This window comes from Carassius gibelio, chromosome B1 (assembly GCF_023724105.1).
Source record: "Carassius gibelio isolate Cgi1373 ecotype wild population from Czech Republic chromosome B1, carGib1.2-hapl.c, whole genome shotgun sequence".
Classification (NCBI taxonomy): Eukaryota; Metazoa; Chordata; class Actinopteri; order Cypriniformes; family Cyprinidae; genus Carassius; species Carassius gibelio.
The window spans coordinates 13830023-13852467 of record NC_068396.1 but is presented as its reverse complement, the minus strand read 5'-3'; the positions used below and the strand labels follow the sequence as shown (position 1 = coordinate 13852467).

General features: G+C 37.2%; 1 protein-coding gene across 1 annotated transcript; it reads left to right on the top strand.

Moving 5' to 3' along the window:
• The first annotated feature begins 333 nt into the window (after positions 1-333).
• Positions 334-21987, top strand: LOC127948488 (neuronal acetylcholine receptor subunit alpha-3-like). The gene is made up of 6 exons (XM_052544946.1): positions 334-494; positions 7550-7689; positions 9089-9133; positions 10368-10477; positions 11748-12807; positions 19656-21987. Exons 1-6 carry the CDS (start codon positions 437-439, stop codon positions 19779-19781), a joined length of 1539 nt encoding a protein of 512 aa, XP_052400906.1. The 5' UTR covers positions 334-436; the 3' UTR covers positions 19782-21987.
• The last annotated feature ends 458 nt before the right edge of the window (positions 21988-22445 follow it).

Here is a 22445-nt window from a genome sequence, read left to right as displayed (position 1 = left end):
GATTTTGCAGTTGCACCTTTAATTTGCAATGAAAATAAACAAAGAGGGTTTTTTTTTTTCAAAATACATCCGTTGACTTTGGTGTTCTGCAGGCAGTCTAGCTGGACAAGCAAAACGTCAGGTTGAGTAAATGATGACAGAACTGTCATATTTACAAGAACTAACTCTTTAAATAGCTTTTTAAAAAGACACTGTAATTGTGTGGCTCATTAATGACACTTGTATGAAGACGCGCGTGGAGAAAAATGCACGCGCCCAGGGGGAGGGACGAAATCAAATCCACCTCACGCGCTTCTTCTGCTCGCGGAAAGCTCAACTCCAGTCACACAACCGGGATCCACAAACATCATCTCTACAGTTTGCTCCCTTTCGACTCTTTCACTAATTTGTTACTTTGTTTTGGAAAGGGAGACTGACTCCCTACCTGTGACGCTCGATGAATTCTGCGGGGAGAGTCACTTTGTTTTTGCTTTTAATTGTCCTGATAACGCAAGGTAAGTTCAACTGTATTCAAGATATTAATAGATTTTATGAACACAAAAACTTTTAAAATATTGCTTGCTTTGTCTTTTGTGCCCACTGACCTCAACAGTAGCCTACTGAAATCAAGTGGGGAAGAAAATATAATTTCATACTTTGGCAGCCGGGAACTAATAAACAATCATGTTCTATCCCTACCAGGTTGGTTTAAGGGCATTTTCTCAGTTCGCATGTAATACACATTAATAGTTAGCACAAAATGAAAATTCTGTCACCATTCACTCTCACGTATATTTCTGCCCCTTTTGGTATTCCAAGAAACTAAGTGAGAAAGGGGTTTGAACAAAATGGTGATAGATAGTTAATGTAATCATTTTTGGGTTTGTTAATGCGAAGTATCCTTACACAAGTTGACAGTCTTAGGTTTGTGCATTTAAATGAGTAATTAGTCTGTGTGCGTGACCGTGACATTCACTTCGTTTCTGTCTATAGGTGAGCTATTTTGCTTTAATAATAATCTAAATAACGATTTATGCCAGAGCGTTAGGTTTTAATATAGTCAAATCCGTTCTTCACGCTGTTGGCTTGCGCGTGGAACGCAGAGTTCCGGGCGCTTATTCGTCTCGCTCGGGAGACACTAACTGCGGGGAATCCGAAGGCTATTTTAGACAACAGCGATAGCATAATTTTGTTTAATCGCTGTAAAGCCTTTTATCGGCAGAATAGCTGAGCCCAGTGGCATTGTTGTATTGAAATGCGTGCTAATCACTTCGTTTTCCACTTTCGTCAACACCCGCTTGTGCGTCACAGCGTTGAAATATTTAGTCACCTCGACTCAAAAAGAAAACCGTTTATGTAAAATTAGCATCAAGTCCACGTCTGATCGTGTTCACTTGTCACTGAATTAAGTGTCTGCTATAAATTCGTTCTCTTCTTGTGTGGTTTAGCTGGTAAAGCTAAATCTTAATTAGATAGAGGCTTCACTTTTTTGTCACTGCCATGCAATGTGTCACTCAAGAGTGAGTCATACATTTTAGAGATAAACTTAGAAGCATGCAAACACTCAAAAACAACAACACAGTTTTCATCCTGTTGAGTTTTCACATTGCTAAATTTCTTACGCTGTTCTGGGCTTGGAAAAGAGGAGCTGTATGAGGATGAACTTGTGTTCAACTCCAGCTGTATGTCATTCTTGCTGCAAGCATTCTCTCCATGCTGGACTGATCACAAGGCCACCGCATGAAGTGGGGAGCAGGGAAGAGACAGAGAGAGAGATGTTTGGAGAAAGACACCAGAGGGTCTAGGAAAGGTTTCTCAGGAGATAGCACAAATATAAAGGTTTGATAAACACTATAGTTAGATCAAGGGAGATGTGTTTACTCATAATTTGCAGTCATCTGTGTACCAATTATTTGCAGTGGAATCATCATTAAATTGTCTATTGATTGTCATCAGTGAGGATCAGCAGCTTATTTTTGTTTGAATTATTTTTTATTTTATGACATTATTTTATTACCTGCTGCAGAATTAGACACAAGATCAATAAAATTCAGATTTTGTAGGGTTAGATGATGAGCTTTAGAACCCCTTTGATGCAGCTGCCAAAAATATGTATTGTGTATTTTGAGACACATTATGCATGTAGTTTCACAAAGTAAGGCAATGGCTTTTTGTGGTAAGCGAAAAATATGAAAGTTTTTAGTTTTGTTCATGTAAAATGATGTACTAAATGGCATAGCATTGCATCTATAATTGAGAATAATATATATATATACACACACACACAAACGCACACACACACAATTGTTTCATTTGAAATGTAGTACAACCGAATGGGAATATGGGAATTCCATTAAAATGCCCAATTAACAAATACCTTTTAATTCTCAACTATTTTGACTTGACCATTGTCCACAGTATTCAAATGCTCCAAGATTTTTCCTTTTGTCGGTGATTTACTGGATAAGGGTTAAGGATATTAAAAAAAATTATTTTACTCACCATTTTTATGTGAATATTTTTGTTATTGTAAAAAAAAAAAAAAAAAAAAAAAATATATATATATATATATATATATATATATATATATATATATATATATATATATATATATATATATTCATAATAAAAATGCCCCCATAATTATACAATTTTATTCATTTACACTCACATATATATTTCTATGGTTCCAGGCACCCTGGTCATACTCCTAGAATATGTGCATGATTATTATACTTGGCACCTCTTTTGTGGTCCATATTACTGAAGAAAAAAAAGAAAAGAAAAAAAAAAAACACTTTGACAGTGACATTTTCAATGTATTTGTCACTTTCTGCAAAAAAACACCACTAATAGTAAGTTGTAAATATTTATTGTAGTTTTTGCATTTTATCAACATGTTCACACCAGGTGTTACAATGCATGATACTGGCGTATATATATGTGTGTGTGTAAAATAATACTGTAGGCTTTACACGTATATTCAATGTTAGATCACTCCCAGATCTCCGGGGAGGAACATCCTCTGGGGAGGATTGCTCTTTTATCCACCCAAGCGCTCTTTTTCTATAGCTTCACATCTGTGTTTTGGTGCTGAGGAGAGAAATCAATGACGTTCCAGCAGAGAGAACGGTTATGGGAGGTAAACCCCTCTGCTACAAAAGAGAAAAAGTAAGAAAGCTAGACAAAGTAAACAAAATAAAAGCAAATGGGATTCTTCTCACCCCAAGAATGGGGTGGATAACAGTGCTGAAAATATGAAGATTTCCAGGTGGCTTAGTGTCATTCTTCCTGCGTTTGGAATTAGTCACAAACTCACATAGACACACATCACCCATACTCTTTGTTCCAGATAGCGTGCACACAGACATACACACCACATGCACAGACAGTGACGCATGTCCTGTTAGCACCTCACACACATACAGAAAGGAGCACACAGTCTGCTGTGGGGAACAGGCTTGTGTGTGTTGCTGCAGGCTCAAGTCTCTGGGCAACAAGAACAGCTCACCTGTCTGATTCTATCTGTAACGCTTTTCCTCCACTGACAGAGAAAGACACTGAGTGTCCCGCTCACTTTGAGAGGAAGAGCTCTCTCTCTCTCTCATTACTTCTAAATGAGGGCATATATGCTCAGTAGCAGTTCACGAGTGACTTACACACATGGCTTTATATTATCACAGATGACTCTTTAGTCTTTCTAACCGATTGAACATTCTTCATAATCATTGCTTCTTCTTGTGTGTTTCTCTGATCTTCGGCAAACCAGTTTTTGGAAACATTAATGCATTTTGTATAATATGTTATTGTACTAGCAAGGTCAAGTGGTATTGTTAAAATATATATAGCATTTTTATGATATTCAGGATATCTTGAGATTGATGTATCTGATCTAAACTTGCTTTAAAAGAGTAATTTTAAATAAACCAAAATGTTTAATTCAAGAAAAATTCAAAGTAACCCTTTATTTAAAGATTTCCACGTTACGTGTACTTTCTATTTTAGTAACAATAAATTATGGATGATTACATGCAAGTAGCCCTAAGCCAAACCCTGATCCTGACCATAACAATATATTAAGAACATGTAGATAATTAATATTACTCAGTTCTAAAATGTATTATTATACTGTTAGGACACTTTAAAATAAAGTGTAACCAAATCCAGTAATAAATAACTAACAATTTTTGCCACTGAAATGTGAAATAAAGATGCTTTTGAAACATGTACACGTTGTGAGATATGAAAGGATTACGAAATGAACTGAATGACTTGCTCTTTAGTAAATTTAATGACCAAAAATTCCACAGTGACTCATACCTTTTGGATGTAATTGTAATTTTAATGGGCTTCGCTGCTGAATTCAGTGGACCAAATCAGATGTGATGGGTTTAACTGTTATGAACTGTAATTTTAACGTAAGTACCGCTGCTATTTTTGACCAGCCTCCATCCTCATTGGCCACTGACAGCTCTCTTGCATTTATGTTTCTTATGTTTTCATGTGAATTGGACTCTGAAATGAATACATATGTTGTAATTGACAGAATTTGTGAGTAGTATCTTGGACATAAAATGTGGATTCATCCTTTCTTTTTTCTTTTTCTTTTTTTTTGACTGAAAGTGTTAATACAACATTATCAATTGGCAAATATTTTCCTGCTTTGCAAGTTTTAGTAAATACTTAGAATCTTCCCAGTTACGGATACAATCTTGTTCAGGAATGGAGACGTTATGTGGAACATGATGACTGACTGAAAGGGAACTTCCAAACTCACCAAGCTCACTTCCCAATAATGTATAGTTAAAACATTCCAAGTTAAAACAGAGATTGTGCTCCCAAAAGTTTACTCACCCTCATGTCATTATATACCCTCATGTGTATATTTGAAAAATATCTACTTTGACATAAAATGGAAGTCAATGGCAGTAAACTTGGTTATCAAGATTTTTCAAAATATCTTCTATTTTGTGTTCTTCAGAAGAAAAAAGTCAAGGTTAGCATCATCATGAGGTTAAGTTAATCAAAAATCATTTCATTTATGGTGGACTATCCTTTTAAGTTTCCCAACAGGGGCTGTTTAAAAGTTCAGCTTAAAGAGACTTTATGGTCCATGTGGACACTGTTCTACTTTAATTTAAAAGGGTTATCTTAAGCTTGATGGGGTAAAAAAAACTAACTCTAAACTTCAACTCTCCACTTTGTATCTTATGTATTTGAATGAGGGTTAAGTCTGTTTAATTAATGAAAGCAGGGCCTTGCTATCCTTGGCTAAACCCATTAACAGAGGGGGCCATTGGAGAGTTAACTAGTTGAAGTAATTAGAAGTGGAAAGTAAGAGCCATACACGCGTGAGACAGCAGAACTGAACTCTCAGTGTACATGAATGTGTCTGGGTATTTAAATTCACGGCAACTAATTTTCTAAAAGACTCACTGCATTCAGTCCTATTCTATTTTTCTGCTAGAAGGTCATAACTGCAAAGTATTGTTTACAAAATTCAGCTGAAGTCAATTTATGGAGCAGTTGTATCACCAAAGCTTATAAAGGTCATAATGCCACTTATTTATGATTACATTATTTCTTGAAACCACATATAATACAATTCAGTATACATGTCTTCACACATCTTGTGTTTTTTTTTTACATGATAACTATGATAAACTATAAGTCTTTAAATTCTTAACTTACATCAAAATTGCTGAACGTTTATGCTAACCAAGATGAAGTTGACTTTGTTTGTTCATTGGAATAGATTTGAAGCAATTTTATCATTATGTCACTTACTCACATGTGGATCTTTTGTAGTGATTGGGAGCCATCAAAATGAGAGTTTAAACAACTGATAAAAACATCACAAGTTGGCATCGATAGCTTCATGGTTAGTGTGTCGACACGGCGACCTGAGTTCAATTTCGTCTCGAGAAATATACACAGATCAAGCACCATTCTGAACAGATACGATGGTGGAATTTGATGTGAAAGCACAACAGGCGATTAATTTTTTTTTTTTTTTTTTTACCTGAAGGAAGCATTATTATTAATTATTATGTATTTATTTATGTAATTATTATGTATTTGGCCAGAAGTGACTGTTTAAAATTAAAATGCTTCAATAATGGATTTGCTTCTTACAAAGATTTTAACTTTACAAGGCATTAATTGATGGACTGGAGTTTTTGTCTCCAAAAAGTATAGTATAGGGCCTCAACAACAATTTACCAGCGGACTCTGTTTTGTGCGACCCTCTTCAGCTGGGCCCATGACCCCCTGGCTGCCTTCATCTTTGCTTCTGTGAAACGTCTCCAAGTCAGTTTTGGCCTACCCACTCTTCTCTTTCCTTGTTGGTTCCACTCCAGTGCCTGTTTGGTGATGTTTTTAAAGCTCTTGCGGAGAGTGTGACCTATCCAATTTCCTCTTTCGTATTTCTTGGCGAACAGGCAGCTAATTTGTTTCCTCCCACAAACTGGAGTTTGAGATCTTTTCTGGCCATCTGATGTGTAATATATAAAGGAGGCAATTGTTAATGAAGGTCTGAAGTTTGTTTGTGGCTGTTTTTGTTAGTCTCCAGCAAGTTTGTGGACTATTGTGTTGTTTTTATCAGCTGTTAGGACTCTCTTTCTGGCACGCATTCTCTGCAGAGGACCCATTGATGAGCAAATGATGTAACTACTTCTGTTTATACTTTTTGCATCAGTAAAATTAAACGTCATATGTGATTGCATGTTAGACGCTAACCTGTTCTTGACTTCTCCCATGTTCTATAGCATTCCTTCAGACTTGTGTAGCTCCATCATAGTGCATTATTTTAATGTGATTCCATTTTCCACTTGACTACACCTGGTCTCTTTGGTAATAGTTGATGATGACCTCTAACATCGAGAGCTATGTTTGGTACACTTAGAGTGTCTGCCAGGACATTGGCTCTGACCCTGAGGAATGTGCTAAAAGCAACAGAGTGCACACACTCACATACTGTATTTAAACAAACACACATTCAAAATATAACGCAAGAAACAGAGTGTGGGCACATTAACAAAAACAACACTATTTTGCTTAATTAAAGGGTTATTTCATCCAAAATGTTATCAAAAATATCTTCACTGGTTTTCCAAAAATTAACAGAGGTTTTACGGGTTTGGAACAACATGAAGGTGAGTAATAAGTGACATAATTTAAAATTTTGGGTGAACTATGCTTTTAAATGCATTATAGTTTACCAAATAGTGCTGATTGTTTGAAATAGAGGCTCTTTGGCATATACAGGTATAAAATTATTTGATGATTTTTTGATTCGGACTGAAGCCAACAGATGTTGTTAGATGACTGGCAGCTTTGTCAATGGATAGTACACTGTATATAACTCAACTACTGTTGCTGATGTATAGCACCCCTGATACTGAATGTTATATTGCATGCTTCTTGTTCTCTGTAGTTCCTGTTTCACCACCCACTGTATTATGAATGAAGTCTATCCCTGGGTCCCACCCAGTACACTGCATACTAAAGTACATTTCTATTCCTTTGTGTGTGTGTGTGTGTGTTTATCTTGGTATGTGCGTTTGTGCAGATTGTTTCTCATCTAAAGGAGAAGACAGGTTGTTTCGTCGTTTATTCAGGAGGTATAATCAGTTCATTCGGCCAGTGGAAAATGTGTCTGACCCCGTCACAGTGGAGTTTGAGGTCTCTATCTCACAGCTTGTTAAAGTGGTAAGAAAACCTGTGTCCACTGCCTCAAAATACTTAACCTGCTTCTTGTCCAAACACTGGGTTTGAGATGAGATTTATGCCTTTAAAATTGTTTCTTGACCTGAATCAAGAATTATACAATATATTACATTGTTAACCAATATTAGTGTTTTTGAAGTATTAGCTGTTATTATTATTATTTTTTTACATTTATAATAAAAATACTGGACATTGTTCACATTTTATTTGCTATTTTTACATTTATATTTCATGTTTCCATAATCTAACATTCATTTAAATATTTAAAACCAATTGAATGACAGGGTTAAATTTAATCTTTAGCAAAATCTCATTATGAATATACATTATAATGTGATGCCTAAATTCTAAATTGCCTAAATGCCTAAATTCACTTGTAGCATTAAAACAATGGCTTGTTTAAGATTATTACTTTTTTTTGTAACATTCATTTAGAAAACCAATGTGGATATTTAATATTGATTATTGTCTGACATAATATATACACTTATGAGTAATGGTCCGACTTTTATTATTTGTGCATCTTTGTGTATTTTTCTAAAGAATAGACTCAAATCATCACATTATTTCATGCTTGTGGAAAGAATCAAGCAAAGCTTAGACACTAGTGTCAAACTCTAGAGAATTCTAGTCCACTTTAGTTAAAGTGTACAAATTTAAGCTAAAAAAAATACTTTACTAACTTTTGACCTCTTTAAAAAATAATATTTTGTGAGTTTTTTTTTTTTTATGGAAAAAAAGGAGATTTGCTCTCCGCAGGTGGCTTCCTGTGAGTGGAATTCTGTGCTGTTTTCCGTTATTGTGAGGGCTTTTTGTTTCATTTACTGTGGTCAGAGGAAGCAATTGAGTTAAAAGCCTTTGTGCCCCACTGTTAGAGGAAGTTGTACAGACTCCGTGCTTTCCCCGGTGTCATACAAATCAGCATTCCTCTTAAAACTCCCGGATTAAATTTCCACTTCACCAGGGAAAGCGGCCAAGATTATCAGCACACCATTTTTTTTTCTTGCTTCACAGAGACAGACACCTGAGAGATTAACAAGCCATAACCCACCACCCTAGAGAACACAATTTTGGATTATAGATTATACTTTTATAAAATTTTCTCAACAGGAATTTATTTTCAGGTTTTTCTTGTAAATATGCAGGACCTATTCGTACTGTTGAGGGTACTGTGATAAATGAATTAAAGCTAGTAGATGAATGTTCTCCAAAGTACCTCCAAACCCCTTTTCTTGCCAGACCACTATTACACATTAGACAAGAACAGTATTGATTTTTTTTTTTTCACATTTTTTTCACATTCCATTCTAAATAATAGAGGATGGCTTTCTTTCTTTCTGACTGTTTTTGTCTTTGCCCCTACCTGTGTCTTTTTCTCTAGGATGAAGTCAATCAGATCATGGAAACAAATCTTTGGCTGAGACATGTAAGTAATTTTTGTGTGCAGCATTTAGGCCATGTGCACATTTTTGTGTTAACCCAGATCTAATTTTCTTTGTGTCTTGTACCACTGTCAGTAAGAATGTAACAAGAACATGTGTATAGCAAAAACATATATACATGGAGCAGATGAGTAGGTGGAAACAGGACACCATGAACAAGAAAAGAGAGATAAATAATATAAAACTTAAAGGTAAAGCACAGTAGATATCGCCAAAAAAAAAAAAAAAAGAAAGAAAGAGGTTAAAAAGATGGTAATATATGTGCAAAAAGAGTCTAGTCTAACTAGATCAAACATTTCCCTTTTTTTAATAACAAGCAGAAAAATAATAAACTACTGTTATTGCACAGTCAGCTAAGATTGTTTTGTTAGTTATTTAGTCATCTTATTTATTTAGCAAACCTACTTTTCATCCTCCAAGAATGAAGATACATGCAGAAATGAACTTGTCTTTATACGTCTGAAGTGCTGTGTTATTTTTTCATACTGAAAATATGTTGTGCTTTATTATTCTCTCAGACTGTCTGCTTAGATATTACACAGATACCGTACATGTTTTCAGTGCTGGAATAATGAGTACAACATACTCCATTATTACTGCTGAACTTATTGCTTAAATCAGCATATTGTGTATATAGTTGAGAGTGATTTGTGTGTGTGAAACATTGTGCAATATTGTTACAAAGATTGTGTTGCCCTAGCTTGGTTTGGAGTTGCGGAGGGTTCTGGATTTGGATGAATATTTGCTGAATTTTTCTGAGAATTTGTGTGCTTTTGTTAAGCCCTGTTGTATCGTACAATAAGTCTGTGCAATCCCTGATAGCAGGATGCTTGATATCACTGAACACAGACAGATCAGCAGTCCTAACAACATATCTCTTCATAGATATTTCAACAAACCACAAATTGAGACAGAAATGGGCACAAATACACTACTATACACATTTACATCTTAGTATACACATTTGTTAACAAACCTCAATAAACCACATGCCTGCTCAAGCAGAAAATGTGTTTTCTTTTTTCACTGATGATGAAGAAATGCACATACAAAAATAAAGGCTGTGACAGGACAAAGATGACACATGTAGATGTACTGTAGATGGCAGATTAGAATTGTGTCACGTGTATGGGCAACAAAGCTTGAAGCATATGCATTATTCTTTATTTTATGGCTTAAGCATAAAATGTAAATTTTATTTTTGTGATATTATCATAGATATGGAATGACTACAAGCTGAAGTGGGCACCTGCAGAGTTTGATGGAATTGAGTTCATCAGAGTCCCATCAAATAAAATCTGGAGGCCTGACATTGTACTTTACAACAAGTGAGTGGAGTCTTCTTACCAAACTTTCAACTTCAGTTAATTTAAAGCGGGGGTGAAATGCTATTTCATGCATACTGAGTTTTTTACACTGTTAAAGAGTTGGATTCCCATGCTAAACATGGACAAAGTTTCAAAAATTAAGTTGTACGTTTGAAAGAGTACTTTTGTTCCAAAAAAACCTCTTCCGGTTTGTCACAAGTTTCGGAAAGTTTTTTTCGAGTATGGCTCTGTGTGACGTTAGATGGAGCGGAATTTCCTTATATGGGTCCTAAGGCACTTCTGCCGGAAGAGCACGCGCTCCTGTATAGCAGAGCACTGAGAGGCTGAGCACAGGCATTCACTCACTGTTCAGAGTGAGAGCGTCGCGAAAAGTCACAAAAGAAGTGTGTTTTTGGTTGCCAGGGCAAGACAACCCTGCACAGATTACCAAAAGAGAAACAGTATTAAGGGACCAGTGGATGGAGTTTATTTTTACAGAGCATCAACGGAGTTGTGCAAGTGTTTTTGTTTGTTCCCCTGCATTTCGAAGATGCTTGTTTTACAAACAAGTCCCAGTTTGACGCCGGATTTGCACATCGTTTATTTCTTAAGGATAATGCATTCCCAACGAAAAAGGGTCACGATCGTGTGTTGGAACCGCATGCGGTGAGTAAAACTGCTTCAAATATCTCTGTGTTGTTAACTTGGCTATCAGCGCGTAAGCACATCAAGTAAACAACATGCGATGTTGTCATCAAACTGCCCTTTCCACATGTAAAGCTTAAACAAAAAAAAAAAAAAAAGTCATTTTCCAAAACCGCTAAGCAAATATATACAGTTTCAGTACATACCACATAGAGACGCCTTTGCTGATGCTGCTCTTGTTAAATTTCAGCCTCTGGATCTGTGTCACAGCTTCCAAACGCTCTCAACGCAAAAGCCTACTGGCGCTCGTGATTCTTTAGCTCCGCCCACACGTCACGCCTCTAGGCGCTCGTGTTTTTCCGGGAAAAATCGGTACAGACTATCTTTCTCTTATAAATATAATAAAAATAAAGACTTTTTGGAGTTATGAAGGATGCAGTACTACTCTATAGGTACTCAAAATTAACAGGATATTGAGTGAAAACGAGCATTTCACCCCCCCTTTAAGTTTATAGTAATTTTGGGGATATTTCCAGGACCTTTTCTATTTAGACCCAAACAAACATGATCAGAGCTAGCAGTCTGAGAAAATGAAATATGAATGCATTAGCAGTCATAACATTTAAATGTTCTTTTTCTGGCACAGTGCTGTTGGGGACTTCTTGGTGGAGGACAAAACCAAAGCTCTTTTGAAATATGATGGAACTATCACGTGGGTCCCTCCTGCAATCTTCAAATCATCCTGCCCTATGGACATCACATACTTCCCTTTTGACTATCAGAATTGCTCTATGAAGTTTGGTTCCTGGACCTATGACAAGGCCAAGATTGACTTGGTACTTATTGGCTCAAAGGTAAACCTTAAAGACTTCTGGGAGAGTGGAGAGTGGGAGATCATTGATGCACCTGGTTATAAACATGACATCAAGTACAACTGCTGTGAAGAGATCTACCCAGACATAACTTACAGTTTTTACATACGGCGACTGCCCCTCTTCTACACTATTAACCTTATTATCCCATGCCTCCTCATCTCCTTTCTGACAGTACTCGTCTTCTACCTTCCATCAGACTGTGGTGAGAAAGTGACATTGTGCATCTCTGTACTCCTTTCTCTTACTGTGTTCCTTCTTGTCATCACGGAAACCATCCCGTCCACTTCACTCGTGATCCCTCTGATAGGCGAGTACCTTCTCTTCACAATGATTTTCGTCACCCTCTCTATTGTCATCACCGTCTTTGTACTGAATGTGCACTATCGCACCCCTATGACCCACACTATGCCTTGCTGGGTCCGTACTGTCTTTCTCCGAGCTTTACCCCGCATTATGCTCATGCGCCGGCCTCTCGATCTATCAGAGTCTTCTGGAAAAGGAGGACTAGAAAGTGGGGGCTCGTCCGGGACTGGAGCAGGAAAAGGAGGAGAGGGAAAGAAGAGGAAAAACAGTGGATCTCAGCAGGGAGCAATGAACTCTTTGGAATTTGGAGAAGGGAAAGCAGCATTAGAAGGCAAGAAAGGCGGATGCCCATGTCACCCAATGAAAGAGGCAACAGAGGGGGATTGTGGGAAAGTGAGTCGTCAGTTGAATCCACAGGCTATTAACACAGTTGTGGCTTTTTCTGTGGTGTCACCCGAGATCAAACAGGCTATTGAGAGTGTGAAGTACATTGCTGAAAACATGAGGAGCCGCAACAAAGCCAAAGAGGTAAAGTGGTTCCCATTCAGTCAGTCCACTCGGTACAACACATTGACTATAAGGAATTGTGCTCTCTGGATAAGTACACTGCCAAAAATTACTAACTTGACATGGAATTTGGATCCACATGCAGAGCTTTTCCATACCAGCAAAGATAAGTCACATTAGTGTCAGCTGGACAGCAAACTGAACTTGTGTGTCTGTTTGGGCTGATGGCCCCTATGATAGTAGAAGTCAAATTAGGCTTCATGTTGGTGTAAGCTTTTCAGTCCTCAGTTTTTTCCAGCCATATGTGTATATCTTATTCACAGGATGGTGGGAGTGACTTCTCAAGGCCCATGGAAGGTTCCCTTTTTTCTCTGGGAATTCCGCAGGGTTCTGTTTTGCCAAATAGTGACAAAAGGCATCACAACGGGAACCGTGTAATGTCTCCTAGAGGAGTGTTACTAATTACACAAGCTACACTTCCTAGAATTACTGGTGGTCTTTGTCTCCCAATATAAAGGTCAACATGTTCTGATCAGAACAGACAATTTAAACTGTTGTGTCTTACATAAGCTAAATGGGACATCTGCACCAAGCAGGGGCGGACCTTGTGTCAGGAAATGGCATCTTCAAAGGTGAACACAGATCTTCTATGTCAGTATAGGTCTCTTTGAATTGTGCGGAAATGTGAGGTGTCCTATGTTTTTATACCAAAACAGATTAGTGTGCTTCTCTAGGAAATGATGCATCTGTGCATCAGTGGCCAAAGGCTATTCATTTATGCATTTATTTTTGTACTGTCAAAAGCATGGTATTCTAACCATCATCAAACTTCTAGTAGAACAGCCTTGGAGTTTCCTATTTGTGAACAGATCTGCACAGCCAACCAAAAGGGAAATTATGCATTCCTAACCAGAGCTGTGGGCTTTTGAGGTCAGTGTTGTTTCCACAGTTCATAATGGTAAAGTCTTCTCAACAAAAAGTATTTATTTTCCATTCTTCTGAAAATCTAGCAGAACTATCAGCATGTCATAAGGAAATCTGTGGGTTTCCTTTGAGAGATGTGAGGTGCAACAGATTAACTAATTCAACTATATGTCTAGGACTTTCAGATTGTTTGGTTACTCTTTGTCTGTTTTGCCAATCTGGCTCATTGTACATTGTAGCCTAAGAAACGTCTCTCTCACTGAATTGTGGAGGCTCTTGGCATATAACAGCCCGAGGGAGTGCACAGTCATTCAACTCGTGGGATGGCAGTTTCTGAGCTGTCATATTAATTCATGTTCTATATATTCTAGATTCATTGGGCATGAGCATTGGTCCTGTAGTCAATGTGTTGCACAGAGCAGAGCAACTATATATAACTATGAATACATAACAACTGTCCAAGAAGCAGGGGAACTATGTTCAACACATCACAGTCCCTCTCTACCGTAGCTACTGTGAAACGCCTCCTTGAACAATAGGCATAATTTACACAGCAGTATTTTTATTCCTGCCTGGTGGATGTAGCTACCTGGCATCACTGTGTATTAATGGCTTTTCAGGTATGCATTTCTGGTCTGATTTCCAATAGTCAATGTGTTGTACCTTGTTTCCCTCTGGGAAAAGTAATAATTTGCTTAATTGTACCTTTACTCACATGACAAGGCATGCACTCAATCTGTCAGTCATTGTCCCATCTGTTTGTCCATTCACATGTCAAATGCCCATTGGATAATGGATATGACTCAAATTCTAACATCATGTCATGCTTTGGTTGTACTGCCCTCACAAGGACAGGTTATAAATCACTAGCATAAGCAGGAGCGGTTCTAGGGGTTGGCCGGGGGGACAAGCTTGGCCCCACCTTCCCCCCTTAAATTTGTAGTCATATCACACCAAACAGTTTTGGGTGAAATGTGCAGTTTGTCCTGTAAACTATATGCTAAAAAAGAAAAACATCATCAGCTGCTAAATTAAAATCTGTGTCCCGTGGCTGGCACAGTGCCAGAGACACACACATTTTTAAAGCACTGTGCATTATAACCAGTCACCAGTGTTGGGGAAGCTACTCTGAAACTGCAGCTTGACCAGCTACAAGCTACTCGTAAATTAAAGCAGTTAAGCTACATTCAAGTTATCCTTCTGAAAAGTAGCTAGCTACATTGAAACTACTTATTATTCATTTTGGTTTACAATTAACATTACAAATAACTAAATAATTGTTAATGAATAATTACAATTCATTATAATTACAATTGATAAAATGTATATAAAATGTATAAAATATTAGGGGTTTAAAGCAACATACTGTAATGCAATCATGATTTCAAAGAGTAGGGGGAATACAGGTTGATTGGGACACTTATCCAAGCCATTTCAATGACAAAAGTGTCTCAGTTATTTGATTTTGTAAACTATCTGATACACACAATATTAAAATAGGCTACTGTATAGTTATATTATCTTAAACTGTCTGTCAACGTGCAAAATTGCTGCTAACGTAATATCAGTGCAAGAACAAAATGTATGCAACTTAAACTGGATACAGAGGAGTATGAATGTACTAGGGGTGCTCCGATCACGATCGGCTGATCGTTATGCGCATCTCGTCAGTAAAGCCGGTTCTCTAATCAGCGATTAATTCCATCAGGTGCGTGATTTCTCATAGAGCAGCTGTTACTACACAGAGCCGTTGTTAATAGAGAAGATGCGCAAATCACGTTAATTTTCAGCGTTTATTTGCCCATCTTCTCAGTTAACAACGGCTCTGTGTAGTAACAGCTGCTCTATTTGAAATCACGCACCTGATGGAATTAATCGCTGATTAGAAAACCGGCTTTACTGACAAGATGCGCATTAACGATCGGCCGATCGTGATCGGAGCACCCCTAGAATGTACAAATTACAGTTGATTCATATGAAATATCCACTTCTTTACACCCTTTGCAATATCATCATATGATCTCTTGTCGTTGGAAAGACTGTAAAGCTGCATGATGTGTGATATCACAACAGAAGGCAGAAATGGTCAAATTTATTTTGTGACCATTCAGAAGAAGATGCTGTGTGCGCTGTTTCAATGCATTAAAGGCTTGTGACTTGTCAGAGCGCAAAACGGAATGTAGCGTTTGGTAACGCTACATCACTACTTGCTGGAAAAAGTAGTTAGCTACTTGAAAAGATCCACTGTTTTAAAAGTAGCGTCGCTACTGTAAAATTTAGTTACGCTAGTAGTTTCACTACTTGTATATAGCTACTCGCCAACACTGCCAATCACATACGATTCTGTTGAGTTTATGAATGCAATGACCAATCAGAAGCATTCAGATGAGTCACTGTGCATGCTCGCTGACTGAATTCTCTGGCTTATTCTCTCATCAGAAACAACAAATTGAAGATGTATAAATGTAAGATATCAATTTCACAGTTTAAACAGCTTTAGGGATTATTATGGGAGTTTTTGAGAGTGCTGGAGCTCGCTGGACTGAAGTGGAAATGTTATTTGCTCTCGGTTACTGTAACACACTGACTCGGGGATAGAAGGGTAAAGGTTAACAGGTTTATTTTAAAACAGGAAATGATGAATATCGGGAGAGATGCAGGGGAGAGAAACCAGAGGAGGTGTTGAGCAGGGTTTTGATGACTGGGCTGGATATAGGTTTTCTCTGTAACGACAGTGGGGTGACCAGTATGAGGGAATCGTTGCACACACCTCTGGGGAAACGCAGGAGAGGACATCTTGCTGGAGGAACACTGGGATCTAGGAGGCTATTGCTGACAAAGAGGGAGGTGGAGAGGTTAGTAGAGAGTCAATGCTAGTAGCTTGTAACTGGGAGGTTTCCACTGTGCAGTTACAAGATCAAACAACTGAAGGTAACTGAGGAATGTGCTTTTAAAGGTGGTGAGCGAATGAGATCAGGTGCAGGTGATTAAATGATTGGATGGTGAACTGGTGCTGGAGTTTAATGCTTGAGTGAGGGAGTGCATTGTTGGTGATGATGAGCCTGACCGACTTGTGACAGTTACAGGCCAATTAGTAACTTACAATGTTTTTAATTAAATTCAGGGGAAGTCGTGGCCTAATGGTTAGAGGGTTGGACTCCCAATCGAAGGGTTGTGAGTTCTAGTCTGGGGCCGGACGGAATTGTGGGTGGGGGTAGTGCATGAACAGCTCTCTCTCCACCTTCAATACCACGACTTAGGTGCCCCTTGAGCAAGGCATCGAACCCCCAACTGCTCCCTGGGTGCCACAGCATAAACGGCTGCCCACTGCTCTGGGTGTGTGCTCACAGTGTGTGTGTGTGTGTTTACTGCTCTGTGTGTGTGCATTTCGGATGGGTTAAATGCAGAGCACAATTTCTGAGTATGGGTCACCATACTTGGCTGAATGTCACTTCACTTTCATTTTTCACTTTCATTAAATACAAGTCAGTCATATTGAAAATATTTAATGGTATGACACCTATTATCTGTTACTTCAGTAAAAAGACAGATTTTTAGGCACAGTGAATACAGGTGCATATAAAAAATTAGAATATCATGGAAAATTTACTTATTTATTTATTTTTAATTAAAAAAGCAACTTTCATTTTTCGGCCTCTTTCTCTGTGCAAGTGGACGGCTTTGTGGTATATGTTTGTACAGGGTTCTTTTGCACTATGAATGGTGATTTGTTTCTGAAGGTAAAATTAAATCTGAATAAAACTGTTGGTCACAAAAAAGCTAACTGTCTTATATTCTAGATTAATTGCACACAGTTTTTTTCTTTTTTTCCTGATGGTTACAACTTACAGCTTGTGAAAATTACAAATTCAGTTTCTCAAAAAATTTGACTACTGACTTGACAGTTGTCCAGAAGACAATCATCAACACCCTCCACAAGGAGGGTTAGCCACAGAAGGTCATTGCTGAAAGGGTTGGCTGTTCACAGAGTGCTGTATCAAAATATATTAATAGAAAGTTGACTGGACAGAAAAATTGTGTTAGGAAAAGGTGAACAAGCAACAGGGATGACAACAGCCTTTACAAAGATTTTAAGGAAAAGCCAATTCAAGAACTCGGGAGAGCTTCACAAAGAATGTGGACTGAAGCCGGAGTCAGACATCTTTAGGAAAAGGGCTACAGCTGTCATATTCCTAGAACCAAGCCACTCCTGAACCAGAAAAAAACATCAGAAGCATTTCACCTGGGGTAAGGAAAAAAGAACTGGACTGTTGCTCAGTGGTCCATAGTCCTGTTTTTAGATGTAAGTAAATGTAGCATTTCATTTGTAAATCAAGGTCTGGCTCTGGAGGAAGACGGGAGAGGCACAGAAGCCAAGCTGATTGAAGTCCAGTGTGAAGTTTCTGAAGTCAGAGATGATTTGGGTGCAGTGACGTCTGCTGGTGTTCCTCGATTGCCTTTTAACAAGTCCAAAGTCAATGCAGCCATCTACCAGGAGATTTTGGAGCACTTTATGCTTCCATCTGCCTACAAGCTTTATGGAGATGCTGATTTCTTTTCCAGCAGGAATTTAGCAACTGCCCACAATTTTTTTTTTTAAATACTTAAATACTTCCCTAAGTCATAACCACCAGAATTAAAACAAAAAAACTCTCTTTTTTGAATTAAATTACAAAAAATAAATAATTTTTTGAGGTGCACCTGTTGATTTCACTATTAGGCTACTTTGCCCATCGCCCATTATAGTTCAACTAATGTAATCTATAAAGGTGCAAAATGCATTATATATAAAACACATATTTCAGAATCAAGATATTTCATGATATATTTTGGGAATATTTCAAATAAAATAAAAAAATTATAAAACCCTTGCTGAAAAAACAATAGACACAATTACAAAATGTGTAATAGTTTTACTGGTTATGATGGGACTTGTATTGGTTTTACGGGAAACTGTAATGGGTCTTGTTGGTCTCTACTGTTAATTGGTTGTCTTTAATAGGTGGCTTGTTAAAAACCAATAAATCCTAATGGAATATCTCCCAAAGCACACTACAGAAAATTATGGTTAATGGTTTAAAGTTGATGGTTTATTTTACTTATTTTTTTTCAGTAGGGACATAAGCCTGTAACAGTTATACAGTGGGATTGTGGCTGCTGTGTTTTACATGACAAGCATAAGAATTCCCCCATACCCTTCATTTGGCCTCCTCAAAAATAATGAGTGCATGATGCATGATTAAATGACGAATAAATGAAACATGAAGATACATTAATTCAAAATTGGTCTTATTATAATTACTTATAGAGATTGCAGTGATACATGACATGGTGAAAAATGACTGAAAAAGTAATACTTAAAGTAGGTTAAGATGAATTTTAAAATTGTGCCCCCTAAAAGCACAAGTGGCCCCTTACTGGCCCTCCCAGTTCTGGTCTAGAACTGCCCCTGAGCATAAGCTTACTGAAACGACTCAGCTGCTCTCAGTGGAAATGTTTACTGAGTGATTCACTGACAATAAGTGCTTTAGATCCCTTAGTCGAGACATCACACTTTGATATGGAAAGTCTCACCACTTCATCCTTCATCTTCACTCTTGACTCAGAGCCTCACTGAATCACATTAGCATTGTAATGCTCCCAGTGCCTAAATATGTGAAGGGAAAATGTTTTGCATAGCTCAGCTTATAGTAGCACAATCTAATTAAGCTTATCCCCATGTAGTGTGAATAAAGCATTCTGGACAGTCAGCAGACCTGGTTTTCATTCATTCTCACCATCTCGTTGCCATTTTCTCCTCCATCTAGCTTGCTTTCCTCATGTTCAAATTTTACTTCTTTCTCTCATTTCTTTCCCTGTTACCTCAATCCTGTTTTTCTTTCATTTATTAACCTTCCATCTCTGCTTTTTTCCCTCTGTTTTATTGTGTGCCCTTTCTCTCATAGGTGGAGGATGATTGGAAATATGTTGCCATGGTGATTGACCGCATCTTCCTTTGGGTCTTTGTGCTGGTGTGTGTGCTGGGAACTATGGGCCTCTTCCTACAACCTCTGATTGGCTTCTTCTCATAATTAACAATGCCAGCTTGCCTGTTCTAACTGACATGCTCCATATTTAATTAGTGGTCTTGCGCAGCAAATAAATAATCAGGTGTTCTGTTTTTCTCTCTGCCACAAATCAATCAGAGACTTAAAGACTGCTTTTTGACTTTTTAACCATCAATCACTCCAAGTGAACTCTCTAAACACCTTCCTGAAGCACTGAAATGTCCATAAGAAGACTAATCAGACTGACTTGTGTTCTGTGTCCACTGCTCAAAATTTACATTCCACTTACAACACTTGATTACACGAAAATATGTGGCATTTTATATAAAACAACTTTTTTGTTGCTCACAAGTTATTGGCAGTCACTCAGGAAAATCTGCAAAAGACAAGTGATGGTGTTTTTCTTGCCAGTGGATATAGAGTAGAGAAAATCCAGTTTAAATGCAAAGAAATGTGTTGTGTAGATTAGTTCACGGAAATCTTTGAGGATAGACAGTGAGCCGTGCGATTATGGGATGAAGTTTGTCAAGAATATGGGTGATCTATAAATATCTGGTTGTAGCATGGCTGCACTCCAGAATAAAAATGACTAATCAGGTCCCATATATGCCAAATAATTTGTGTTTAGAATGAGAATAATTAATCTGTTTTTTTTCTTCTTATCTATATGATACTGCATGGTAAAGAGTTTGTTTTTTTTTTTTTTTTGTCAGATGTATTGACCATGATGTCTAAATCCTTAAATGTTTTTAGTGGTGTGCAGGCCATTAAAATGACTGCTTTCCCTCTCTCTCTTACACTCATGCTCTCTCTCTTGCTCCATCAGAAAAATACATAATCCCCTCTTTAATATCAGTATTAAATTTTTTTCCCCACTTCCAGCTTCTGACACTTTTGTAAAGCATTTTTTTAAACTGATGTCTTTGAAATAAAATTAAGTTTTTCTTTTTGTTGTTGTACACACTATGATCTCTGTCTTACTGCCTCTGTGTTAAACTCAGCAAGCAATGAGTGTATTTATGTGATGTGTGTGTCTGTGAAACGTGACGTATGTCTGTGAAACGCATATGCTTATCTTGGTTGGCTGCAGTAGCAGAGGTTGGAAGTGCCTCTGGTTTTATGATTGGTTTTAGTAGCATTAGGTCTTTTGAAGTAGCAGCGTTTTATAATCATTTCCTAAGTGTAAAAGCGGTTTCAGAACTATCTGACTTAATTCTAGCACAGTTGTAATCCTGTACCACTATTTATGGTGTCTGGGAATGACAATTTTTGCAACTTAAAAGCAACAGCGATTTAGCAGATCAGTCTGCAAAGATTAATCATGTGCTGAATTTATATATGCTACAAAACGAAAACTCTTCAATATGTCTTTTGAGCAGTTCAGAACCTAAACAAATAATAAAGATATATAATTAGATAAATACATTTTCCCAGTATATTATGTCTAATGTACATCTTGCAGTAATTAATTTAGTTTCGTTTTCAAATTCCTTCTTGAGAATTTTTTTTTTTATATTATTATTTTTTAATAGTAAAAGGTTAATTGAGGGCACTCAAGTTCCTACACTGCCATTATTTGGGAGAGAGAGAGAGAGAGAGAGAGACAGAGTCAGTGTAAATGAATTATAAAAAAAACACTGTGTCTATACTGGTTTATGTTCAGGAATGTCTATTTTCTTCTTTATATCACCAAAATGTATTGAATCAATAGCATCTCAAGCAAAACAGACTGCAGTAGCTTCTTTGATATGTGCCAACATTTGGCTGTGGCTCCAAAGCATCATATAATTCATTAATTCCAAAGAAAAATTATTCTATACATATTCAGATTAATGTAAAGAAAAAAGCTAATTACCAACATTTGGCGGGCTACTTTCCTTAAACTGCAATTTTGCACACAACTGCTCATCATTGATATAATGGCTTCAGGCAGCAGACACTGAAAATCACATTGTAAAAAAAAAATAAATAAAATAAGAAAATTGGTGTTCACTGTTGCTGTCTCTCATATTACAGTCTAGTGGAATTTGGGGCACAGATTATAGTCCAAGAGCTGTGTTTATTCAGTGATCATAATACATTTATTTATTCATTTAAATGTCTTCTTATGAAAAAGATCAAATAAAGTATTAGAGTTTTATATTTGTGCATGTTTTCTCAAATGGATGAACATTAAGGTCATTTTTTTTTATTGTTTGTAAAGAACTTTGCATAAAAGTGTTCAACAAAACCTTTCTTTCTTACTGTCTTCCTTTCTGAGTTTTCATCTGATTCATTATGCTGATTACTGTGGATGTGCTGCCATATCCAAAATTAACATTTGTTTGTGCATTTGCATGTTTTTCCATTTGTATTACTCTCCCTTTGTAATTTTTTCAGGTTGCCTACAAAACTGGATGTGTGTGGCTGTGGCATGAGAACGCTAAGATCTGCAAATAAATTGCACACATTAACTTTCCTGCAATCCTTTCTCTTAGAGGATACTACTTTTAATATTTTTCTCTTATTTTGCAGTGCTTAAATTCTAAACAGAGGCTTACCTAAAAAAAAAACGCATTTATGTACTTTAAGGATTAGTCGGTCAACATTGTGCTGTTGTCATATATTATTGTTACTCTTGTTATTATAGTTGTTTTGACCCCTTTGTTGTGGTGTGCATTGGTCTCCATGGTCCAGGCTATAGCCTCC